This window comes from Corvus brachyrhynchos, unplaced genomic scaffold (assembly GCF_000691975.1).
Source record: "Corvus brachyrhynchos isolate BGI_N302 unplaced genomic scaffold, ASM69197v1 scaffold3, whole genome shotgun sequence".
In the NCBI taxonomy this organism is placed as follows: Eukaryota; Metazoa; Chordata; class Aves; order Passeriformes; family Corvidae; genus Corvus; species Corvus brachyrhynchos.
In genome coordinates this window covers 6,807,338-6,819,333 of record NW_008237619.1, presented here as the reverse complement: position 1 = coordinate 6,819,333, position 11,996 = coordinate 6,807,338, and the positions used below count along the sequence as shown (strand labels likewise).

General features: G+C 37.5%; 1 protein-coding gene across 9 annotated transcripts in view; it reads left to right on the top strand.

The window, feature by feature from the left end:
• The first annotated feature begins 6 nt into the window (after positions 1 to 6).
• The window catches only part of STXBP5L (syntaxin binding protein 5 like), a 190,283-nt gene continuing 178,293 nt past the window's right edge, over positions 7 to 11,996 (top strand). For 5 of the 9 annotated variants that reach the window (XM_017731889.1, XM_017731886.1, XM_017731887.1 and 2 more), the window contains exon 1: positions 7 to 796. In XM_017731889.1, the coding sequence (XP_017587378.1) occupies positions 605 to 796 (192 nt within the window). In that variant the 5' untranslated portion in view covers positions 7 to 604. The remainder of the gene's footprint in view (positions 797 to 11,996) is intronic. The other 4 variants (XM_017731891.1, XM_017731888.1, XM_017731890.1 and 1 more) reach the window with 1 other exon arrangement.

Sequence of the window (11,996 nt, the reverse complement as noted above, 5' to 3'; positions counted from 1 at the left end):
TTGCGGGGGTGGGCAGGGACCCAGAAACGGGAGTCGCGCCAGCGGCTGGGAACGGGGAATCCGCTCCTCGGAAACGTCGGGGGCAGTGATACCCCTGGCTCAAAGGGGTTTGGAGGGGAAGGGGAAATTGAATGTAGACGAATTCTGGTAGTTTTGCTGAAATAATCAAGTGTCGAAGGCAGATCTTAGGCAGATAAGGTAGAGGGATGGATCCCACTGTTTTGGATGCCGGCTTGAATTTTTTATTTACTTTTCTGTTTTGACCACTGCTAAATGTGGATTTTGTGAGCGAACCCGATGGCGGTTGTTCCATTGTTCCTTGTTTGAACGTAAATCTTAGTCCTGCTGCTTGTGGATTCTTTATTTATTTATTTATTTATTTTTGGAAAGGACCTTTCCAGGTAGCTTTTGCGTCTGACAAAATGAAGCCTTTGTATTTTTCAATCAATTATACCTAATATTGACGTTCTGTTTGGTACAAGAGACTTAAAGTGCTGCCTCACTCAAGAGGACCATTAAAGACTTTCTCGGTCGCTACATGTAGCTGAATGTGTTACGACACATCCTTTCTCCCCCCCCAAACCTTCCGAAAGATTTTTCCAAAATGAAGAAATTTAATTTTCGCAAAGTTTTGGATGGTTTAACTGCCTCATCCCCTGTTGGAAGCAGTGGCGGTGGCAGTGGAAGTGGGGCTGGTGGTGGCTCCGTGCACCCAGGAGGGACTGCGGGAGCTGCAGGGACACCCAGAGAGGAGATCCAGGAGACGCTCACTTCAGATTATTTTCAGATCTGTAAGGTAAAGGCTGTATTTTTATTTTCTATGGAAATAATAAAAGCTACTTTGGATTTGGGGGTGTGTGGGGGGGTAGTAATATGATATCAATAAGCGTTTTAGGTGACAGCTGCAGTGGTTGTATAAGGACTTTGGAATGAAAAGACAGAGATCCACTGGATGCTTTTTTCTTCCTGCTGCAGAGTTGGGGTGGTCAGTAAATTTGTATAAATCTTGATTTCAGCACTCAGGGCCGAATTCCAAGTTCACACTTGGACCCCAAAGTGCTGACAGGATTGTGGACAGGAAAGCAAATCAATTGGTGCTAGTCCCGATAACATTTAGAAGTCATTAGAAATTGAAAATCTACTTCCCCTCCTCACTCTTCTTATCCTCCCTGCCTTTCCTTCTCTATTTTAAGAAAAAGGTACAAGCTAGAAGTAAAAGACAGTGCAGCGGTTACTGGACCTAGGATTTAAATTATTTGTGAGGAGCTGGGTGTAGATTCAGGGTGGCTGTTTACCATAAGTACTGAAGTTTATGATTGCATGATAGCAAACTTAGTGGGACAGCATAAATACCAAAAGTTGCCAAGTCTGTTTGGCATTGGTTTTGATGTGTTGGTCAGTTCCTTAAGTGGGAATTTTCTATGAGTAGAAAGCATAAGCTATCCTTGTATGTATTTTGGTTTGTATCTGTTTTCTGCAACAAAGCTTTTAGTGGTGGTCTTAAATATTTGCACCTGTAAAATAGTACAAACTGTTTGGTACTTCTGACCAACTCTGGAATATGAAAATCATACTTTTGTAATGAAGACAAAACACGAAAGGAGATTATGATCCTCTGCTATTACCTGTCACTTTTATGTGAATTCTGGTGGGTTTACTAGAAGTTTTGTTTGCTTAATTGTTTTGATTAGAAGCTTCAAAACCAGAATTTTTAATTAGTGCAATTTGCATTACTAGTAGTAAATGGATCCCACCTATTAAGTATACTTTGCTTTTATTAATGAGATACAAATTGATCTGAAATTTAGATTACAGCCAACTCCTGCACATCATCATTTCTTTTCATGTTTTGGGAAGAAGAAAGAAATATAAACAACCAAGACAAGCCAATAAGGCATTTTGTGTGCAGATCTGGTCCTTGTGAAACAGCTTTCCTGATCTCAGATATCATGTTTCTAATTCTGTTTGGCTTTCAGCTACAGCTAGTGTCAAAACTCTTCCAGAGTTCAAGGGGAGAATGGTGAGCCCCTATGGCTTAAAGACTCAGAGACCTTTAGATAGGTTCTACAAAATTCTAATTTTTTTTTTTTATAGTTTTTGCCATCCTGAACCACAACAGGTTCCAGCCTTTTGACTCAAATTATTCTGTAGTTTAATAGTGTCAGTGATGAGTGCATAAGAATCATACCTGCTTCCCAGGCGTGGATTTGACTACTTTTGCTTATGTACACGGTAATTTAGCATTTTTTGAAACTCCAGGTGTTCAGTACAGTGATTTCGCATTTTTGTCACTTCAGGAAAAAGATAATACAAACAATCAAGGTACATTAAAATATCATTAAAAGGTCTGACTTTCAAAGATTTCTAAGTAAGGCTAAAACTCAACATGGTTCTTCATGTTTAAATCATGTGATAGGGATGAAGATCTGTATTTAGTGAGACATAGTCTTATTTTGTATGGCCTATTTTTGAAAATGAGCAACGTAAGATGAAATGAAATTATTTTTTTCCTAATCTCCATTATTTCCCTTGTTTGCTTTGATGCTACTTGAAGACAGTGTTATGTTCTGATAGATCTGCTTGAAATATGTGTAAAGGAATATGTCATTTGAAGAAGATTTCAGTAGCCAATACTTGTCTGTCTTAGCTCTCAGGTTAAAATGTTCTCAACAAAGTAAATATTTGTATAGGAAACCTTTTGGTTGCTTGCAGCAGCACTTGCTTATGAATGCATGTTACTGCAGAAGTCTGTTGTACACAAAACACCGGCTTCCTTTTTTCAAGATGCAAAGGTATGCCGAAAGCAAACTTCCAAAACACTCGGTGATCATGTGCTCCTGACACTCTGCAGTGTTTATCCACGGGCTCCACTTCATCGGCTCTCGAGCACTTGAGGAGCACCACGAGCATGTTTGAAGGAAGCCCCAGAAGCTGTGAGGGCCCAGTCCTGCGTCCTGCACTATTGCAAGGGAGCCGAAGGCAGTGGGGCCTGATGCAGGCGCAGCTTCACCCTGCCTGCTCCAGGGGGCCAGAGCCCAGCCAGAATTTGTACCTCAGTCAGCCTGAACTGAACTAAAAATGCACCGACATGCACATAACCCGAATTCTGTCCTCCACAAGCTTTTGTTGAGCAAGGACTTCTGGTATTTGAACTGGGTATTTTCATGTTCAGTTACGTAAGTTCTATGGGCTGCATATTTAAGGATCCATGATCTGTGATCCTGCTGCACACAGAACTGAGTAAAGCTAATGGCAGTTTTGGTTTGTTATCTGCAGCATCAAGGCGTCTGGGCTAACAGCCTAAGTGGCACCTCAGACTGGTTTTCTTTTCTTTGCTGATTATAAAAGTCCTCATTTAGAAGTGAAACATAAAAGCTGACTCATACTTAAGAATTAAAGGGCCTTTCCCTGCAATTTTTATGTAAATTGCCTTTCTGAAGTTTGTGGGAGATCTGCTTGACGGAAAACACAGATCCAATCCTCTAGCAGGACACTGTTTTTGAATGGTAACACACCTGCTTTCATTTGTAACACACCTGAAAGCCAGCTCTCCATTTTGTGGCATTTTTAGGATGCTTATTACCACAATGTCCTTTAGAGATACTGATTAGAGTTTAACAGAAGTAAACTGAATATTTTACACTGAGATGTTCTCAATGAGTTACTTTTGACATTTATATTTAAAACATTAATGTGATCTTCTGTACTGAAAGAATGAAATATTCTTGAAACTGTTACTTATGGAGTAGCTACGTCCTGTTTTAAGCATGACAAATTTATATGTTGGTAGCTGTAATAATGAATCAGTGGCACCATTTTCAAAGTACTCAAGCAATGTGAAATTTTTGTCATAGCTATTTTGTGACGACAGGAAGCTGAGGTACAGTTTAGGCTGTATCTAGGGGCTGCTCTTGGGATTTGGGTCTCCAAGTGGAAATCATGAAAATATTGATTATAGTTCACATTAGTTGAACTGAATGTGTGAGATAGCAGCATCATCCTAAAACTAGGCATGATCCAGTAGAATAAGCTAATGAAGTCTATGTTAATTTTAATTGGGATAGACCTAATTTCCTTGGGTTTGCTTCTTTGTATTTTCCCTCTGTATACATGTTGTTTTTTCCCTCTGGTAAGGATTTTTAGACTCACCTGTGTTTGTCCAGAGCATCTAGAAACTAAAACACAGCACTGGGGAGAGATCTGCTATTAATAGAGGAAGTGAGAAGATGACAGTTAGGATGTTTTAAATCATTTGAGTAGAACTTTGAGCAGAGGGAAGTTAAAAGGAGAAAACAGTGATTTTATTACTTTTTCAGAAGGTTGCTTGTTAGGGGATGACGCAGTTGGAAAAAAATGAGTAAGAATGAAGATGTAAATTTTTTTTGTATGTGAAGTACTTGTTCCTCGTGAAAATAAGTCTCCCGAGTAGAACTACTCAAGGTTTTCTTGAAGAACAATCATAGGGTGAATTCGTAGAGCATGAGGCTAATAACTTTGAAATCAAGACCTCAGTTAAGAGCACAGTAACAGTGGCACTTTACCAGGTATACAATTAATCTACTCTAACATGTTTTCTTTTGCTGTAGGCAGCACCTGGATACCCACAAAAAGGTCCAAGAACTGACAATTTAGTCTTCTTCTCAAAGAATTACTCCCCAAATGGTTATGGACTGCCTTTAAACCCCAAAGCATGAGATTTCTGTTCTTCTCCAAACTGGTCTTCAGTGTTGTTACTGGGTAGTCTTACAGCCCAATAACCATCCTTTAAATCTTGCTGTTTTGTTTATATTGATAGTATAGTCATAGTTTTAGTATGTACATTACCCAGTCTTTGTGCAAAACCCACGGAGGCCAGAATAGTTTTAGGCTTTTGTTAAAACCGGTATGGAATCCCATAGCCAACTGCAGTTCTGCCTTCCTAATCCTGCTTACATTTTGCAAAAACAGGCCTTCAAGATACAGTCAATCAGTAGCCAGTTTAAATACCTTAATTACCTGGATTTCCTATCAGGTGGTCTTAAATTTTAATTCCCAGAGTTTATAGATGGTAATACCTTATTTTGTCAACCTATGAAGATAAACATTTAATGCTTCTGACAGCAGTCAAATAGGTACTTTAACTGCAAATGCAACATGACACTACAGTTCAGTGATAATAGAGAGAATATGAATTTTGGAATGGCAATTTAAGCACAATGCTGCAGGAGCACATTTTTGGTTATGAAGAATTAAAAACAAAAGAAAATCTTTGTTACAAGCTATCCACAGTGTTTTAGTCAGTTTGAGCTGCTGGGTTAATCTGTCTTATTTCCTTACTACGGTCATACAGGGAACAAAAAAGTAAAATGCATGCAAAGTGCTGCATTTCAGTGAAAACCCATTTTAAAATTGGTATGAACGTTTATTTGTAAGTTCTCGGAGTTTATTCGGTACTTAAATGGTAAATAAGGTAATGTTGGGAAGGATTCTTTCCTATATACCAGAGTTTGGATCTAAAGTTAGATGCAAAACCCTATTCTGTTTAAAACTACAGAGTCACAAATGACACTTCTAAATTAGATTATAGTAATTTCATGGAAGTTGTGATGAGCATAATGTATTTTTCTTTCCTAAGTGTTTGTATTAATTAGAAATAGGACTCACCCCTAGGAAAGAGCATAGCACATTAAAAGCTTCTTTTGAAAGATCTTTGAAGATTTTAAGGTACCTGTAGTCATATAACTGGATTAACTTGTTTGGGGTTTTTTGTGCAAATATCTATCTTTTTGCATTATTAATCTCAAATGAAGTAATGCACACCCTTCATGGCCAACACGTGCAATTGCATCTTGAAAATTATTTCAAGACTTTTAAGGTTGCTGAACTCAAAAGCACTCAAAATTTCCACATTTCTTAAATAACTTTGTTTGCACAGACAACTTTTAATTACATGATCTCATATTTCGTCTATAGGTTTAATTTAGCAGAACAAATAGTGTTTGCTCATAGGAAAGTACTTCAATATTTCTTTGCATACTTAAAACTCGGAGCATCTCTGAATATTAAGCTCCCCATGGACTTTTCTAACAGAAGTGCTCACCACTGTAGTTCTGAAAGCTTTATAAACATTAATGAATTGATCTTCATAATATTTCTATGAGGTGGAAATTATTATTATTCCTGCAGTATAGAGGCCACAGTAAATCCAAAATGCCAGAATGTTCAGTGTCCACTGTTTTGAGTTTCCTGCTTGACCTGCTTTGCATCTGTTTTTCTTCTAGCATATTTAACTTATCCCACATCTTCCCATTGTGTCTTCCATTGTTTTCACATTCTGTTGCACATATTCTGCACAGTTGCAGAGTGATCTTTAGGTTGGTTGTTCATACTGTCAGTTTATATGTCCAACTTCCTTAGATAGCCAGAATGACTCTGAATTTCCTCTGTCTCAAATGACTACAGATGGATTTCTGGCTTTGCTGTACTATGGCAGAAAAAGATAATTTAATTAATCCCTACAAGAGGAGAACAAATTCATACTGCATAGATTATTTAATGTATTTTTAATTGTTTCGCTTTCTATGGTTGACCTTGTATTTTTAACGATATAAGGATAATAGAATAACCTGAGTTGGAAGGGACCCTTGAGGATCACTGAGTTCAACTCTTGACTTCAGAAAGGGAAACCTAAAGGCTAAACTATTTTCTCTAATTTTGTGTGCCATTTCAAGTGGGGGATTTTTTTGGTTTTTGTTGGTTTTTTTTTAATCCATGGGATCACAGATGTTGGAAGATCATCTAGTCCCAACCCCACTACCATGGGCACAGGCACTTTCCACTAGACCAGGCTGCTGAAAGCACCATCCAATCTGTCCTTGAACACTTTCAAGAATGGGGCATCGACAGCTTCTCTGGGCAGCCTTTTCGAGTGCCTCACCACCCTCTCAGTAAAGAATTTTTTCCAATATCTAATCTAAATCTATTCTCATTTGCTTTGAAGCCATTCCTCCTTGTCCTATCACTACAGGCCCTGGTAAGAAGTCCCTCTCTAGCTTTATTTTAGCCCCCTTTAGGTACTGGAAGGTGCTATAAGGTGTCCCTGGAGCCTCCTCTTCTCCAGGCTGAACAACTCCAACTGCTAGTGAGAACTGGACACACTGGCTATATTATACCTCACCTGTGGGTCACCAGATATTTAATGAGAAAGTTTCTCACTATTGCACTGGGAAAAGCAATTTTTAATCTCTTCTAGGAGGATGGAGGAAATTCAGCCTGGTTGGCTCTGAGTGTTCTAATTGAGGAGCTGTCACATAAAAAGTTGGTTGCATGAGCAAATATACCCCCAATTTATTTTTGAAAGAAAAATACTTACACTTAATTTCTTAAAGAAATTACCAAGAAATTACTTAGAGGTTCATGGATAAAAATATGAAGATTTTTTTCCAAATAGAAATGCATATTCTGTGTAAAACATGCAGCTGTCCTCAGTGGAGCTGGACTAAATCCAAGACAGACCCCATTCTCACTTAGTTTAGATGAATATCCATTCATATCTGATTTCTGGTTTGAGACATCTGATACTCTCTGGTGTATGATTTATGCCCAAATCACTTTTGGAAGTCTGTGTGAAAGTACTGTGAAAAGTTAGTATATTCACTTTATAAACAGAGAAAAGGAAGCAGTAGAGCATGAACTAATATACCTTCCTAAACTATATGAATATAGTAGTCTGTTGGCTGTTCTAAGAAAAAATGCTTATAAAAGTAGCTTATGGGGTATGTTAATTTGTCACAATGTGTGTTAGAATCATTATAGGGGAAAACTAGAGGACTGTAGGATTAGAAGTATAAGTAATGTGTGTCTGGGGAGAGAAAGCAATATTAGGTACAGATGGCTGGTAAGTATGCTCAAATGTAATAAGATGTTATCTTTGTGAAGTGCTGCGTCCATTCCTAACAGATCACCAGCAAAGACTATGAATAATAAAAAGTACTAGAGACAATCTGTCACCTGTAGCTAGGGTCAAAGTCTGAAGAGGTGCACTCTTTATGGTTCCTTTGAAGTTAAGTTGTATATAGTGCTGAAAAAAACCCAACCTCAATATTCAAGGCTTTGAGTTGATTAATGCATGTACTCAGATGGAGCCTTACTGAATTCTGTGGTATATATGTAGATGCATGTGTATATGGTTGCATGTGTTTTTGCAGATTTTGAATCCAATAAATTAAAAACAATTGCTTCCGTTTTATCTAAAATCTGTTATGTAAGAATGCTGTGAGGTCAGACACTCAGGGATCAGGTCCCTTATTCAGCTCTAATATCCAGTTATGTCTGTATGTGAGGCAATCTTGTCTTTATTGCATCTTTTTATTTTCTTGAAGTGTTTGCTTACATTTTGTTCGTGTCCTCCATCACATTTGTTTTGAACAGTACACAGCATATTGGGAGGATGGATGCTATTCTCTGTGTGTTCTTCCTGTGAGAAGATCTCTGTGTTATCCACTGGACATCACAAAAATAATAAATAATAATAAATCAATGAATGCTCATCTCTGCTTCGTTCATCCTGTTCCATCTATTGTATCCCTTAAGGGAGGAGATGTGCTCTCAGTTACAGCTGTCCACCATCACTTGTGTTACAGATACATTCCATTGTAGCTGTGGATAGAACTTAATTTTACTGAGTCCAGAGATCTCTACTTTATTCATTGTTTGTCCCTACATATATTTTTAAATGCTCCCTGAATGAGGCAAAGGCAGGAAAAGTGGCCTGTGGTTATGTAAACAGAAATCTGATTCTTATGATCCTTGGCTGTACTGTCTTCATTTTTGTCTGTGAGCTGTGTCCTTGGTAGCTTCATGGGCAATGCAGAGTGGGATAGTGATGGGCAAGATCTGCTGGATTTCACTGCTCTGAGAGGGTAAAACCCTGCCACAAAATACCGCAATTTCATTTGGAATATATCTTCACCCTCTGTGAGATGAGATGCTGGCCATTATTTTCAGATTAAATTCTCAATTCAACATCAGAAAAAAAAAATCTTCAAATTGCATACAGCATGTGTAAAGGAAGAAGGTAGGAGAAGATCAATTATGACTTAGTATTAAATAGTAAACAACATTGTAAATGCTAGTAATGAAATCTGGTAATAGCATTTGTATACAAGAATACCAAATTACAGTGCAAAACAGATTTTCATGGGAATAAACCAATAATACAGATTATCTCTAAATCAAAGTAGAGTTTTAACACTGTTTCTGTAGCTTCCTCTCCTGCCATTCCCCTCCCTAAACCCCCCACCCTTCAAGAACTTTATCACAGCAGCAAAATTTTTAAAATCCCTAAATAGGGATGATTTTAAAAAAAAATTGAAATATTCTGAAAGCAGCAACAGAAGCATTTGCTTCAGACCAGAAACCACAATCAGCCATAACAGAACAGAACATAATCAGCCTAAAGTAGCAAAGTTTCAGAAATCCAAAAATGGGAAGTCATGCAAAATTAATTAGCATTATCGCTATGTTGGTCTGATATAAACTTAATAAAAACAGTTTTGTTTTCGTTTAATTTCTCATTAAAGTTATGAAATTATCTCATTCTCTGCATCCACAGTCATAGTGAAGACAAAATATTTTCCTTTCAGGTATATCAGATAAGTTGAGTGATTTTTCAATTCTTGTAAGTACCCCTAAAGCAGATCTCCTTCAGGCAGATGATATTCTGAACCAGCCTGTCTCAAGTTCTAGAGTAATACAGTTAAACGATGCAACAACAAAATCAATGGAATTGCTGTCTGAATTACTTTGATTATAAAGATTCTCCATTTGGACTGAAGTCTTGCTTAAGGAGGTAGGCCAAAACGAACTTTGCAATCAGTAGTTTAGGGTTGGGGTTTTTTTATAATTTTACGTTAAAGCCAAGGGCAGGTAGAGTTTTATGAACGTCCAAGGCATTTCTCCATAGGCTGACACCCTATTTCTTCTTGCCAGTTTAAATGGCAATAGTGGGAAGTACATTATGGCATACTTACTGTACAATGGATGCAATTTCTTCATTGTGGTCTCAATTTTTCTTCCCTTTTTCTATATTTGCCTGGGTTTTGTTGGGTTTTTTGGTTTGGTTGTTTGTTTTTAAACTTGCTAGAGTTCTTTTAGAAAGAATAGGAAGGGAAGAGGTGAAAGAATTTTGCATACATTGTTCCGCCTTGGACTTGGGATTTCTCCAAAGGGCATAATGCCTCCCTTAGGATGGTTATATCCATGTATTACCCTGTAACTTATTATGCTGTAACTCAGTGCTGTGGTAGATGTAGCAGGATGGTGTAGTTGCCAGGCAGTTGATTTGCCACAGCTACACTGATCTAAATAGATAAAGAAAGTGATATTAAAATTCAACTACTTTAGCTTTGGGCAGGAGGGGTAGGACTAGATAGTCCACAGAGTTCCCTTCCAACCTCACCTGAGCTGGGAATAATGAAGCTCATGGACAAACGTAATTTCATTTATTTGTGGATTTTCCTGTCTAAATTATATTAATTTTGTATTTTTGATACATTACAGTGTATTTCAAAGACCAAGCCTGAAGAGAATGCTTTTTGAAATTCAGAAGGCCTTATTTTTCCCCTGTGGTTTACTTAGCTTGGCCGTTTGTATCTATATGAACCCCATCTAAATACAACCATCCTTATTTAATAGTCTTTAACATCTAGCTTGCAGAAGTGAAAATGACAGTGGAAAAACACATCCTGGAAGTATCTGCAGAGACCTTTGTCACGGAAAAAAAATTCGTATGTTCATTGTACAAAAATGTATAATATAGAAGGCAGTTAATTTCAAATACTGTAAAATCTCTCTTATTTTTCATATAATTATCAGTGTATGATATTTGTGAAACTAAACTTTTAAAATTCAGGCTGTATTTGAAGTCTGCTTTATGTCTAGGACAGCTATTTTTTCAAAATTCTACCATAGCTAATTAAGTGACCTTTTATGACAAAGTAAGTTCTATAATTTAAAAACTAAAAAACAAACCAAATTTGCCTACTGCTAGAAGTATTACTATTCTATTCCAAAAGTTTGTGTATGGAAATATTATGAAATTTTGTTTGTTTCCTATGCATATCTTTTCTTCCTGACCCAGTATTCCTATTTCAGTAATACTTCTTTGTGCCCACATTTTCCATGTTTTCTTCTTTACTGTATTTTTCTCCACCAATACTGATCTCCTTTTACTTCCTCTCTGTTTCACTGCTACTGGCGAGGATAATAAGCTCATAAGAAATACCCTGCTGAGACAAACCCATGGTCCATATCTCCCAGCAGTCAGTCTCTGACAGTGGCAGCGGAATTGTCACTTAGGGAGGGTAATAAGTTACATCATTTTCTGCAGTCCATTCCCTTTCCAATCTCCCGTCATCCACCATCACTGGATTTGACATGTCAGAGGGCCTATCTTTAGCTGGTCCTTTTAAAATCCATTTGTCAATCATGTGAATGAATTTATCCAATGCCTTTTTGAGCCTTCTGATGCTGTCAGCCTTCAACACCTCCTATGGCAGCAAATTTCAGAAGTTCATTACCTATTGTGTAAGAAGTTTTTTGGGTTTTTTTTTTTTCTGTTTCAAACTAATCTTTAATTTCTTTTGAATGCCTCCATGGCTTTGCCAAATATGTTTAGCTTGCCCACTCACTTGTTTATGTAAGTGTTAGTCATATTCCCCCACATACAGCTCACACAAGTTTTCTATAGCAGCAGAATGATGCCCTTTGTGTTATTCTTTATGCTCTTCCTCATGATGTCTAACATTACTTGGCTTTTTGGGTTGCTGTTGAACATTAAACCAAATATTTCAGAGGAATGACAACCATGCCCAAAAATGACTTTGCTGAGTTGTAAATGGTAATTCCAAATTCAGCACTGTGCAGATGCAGTTAAGATTTTTTTTCTTCTAGATGTCTTATCTTACATCTGTCCATGCTGAAGCTCATTTATCAACTTCTTGCCCACTTAAGTCACT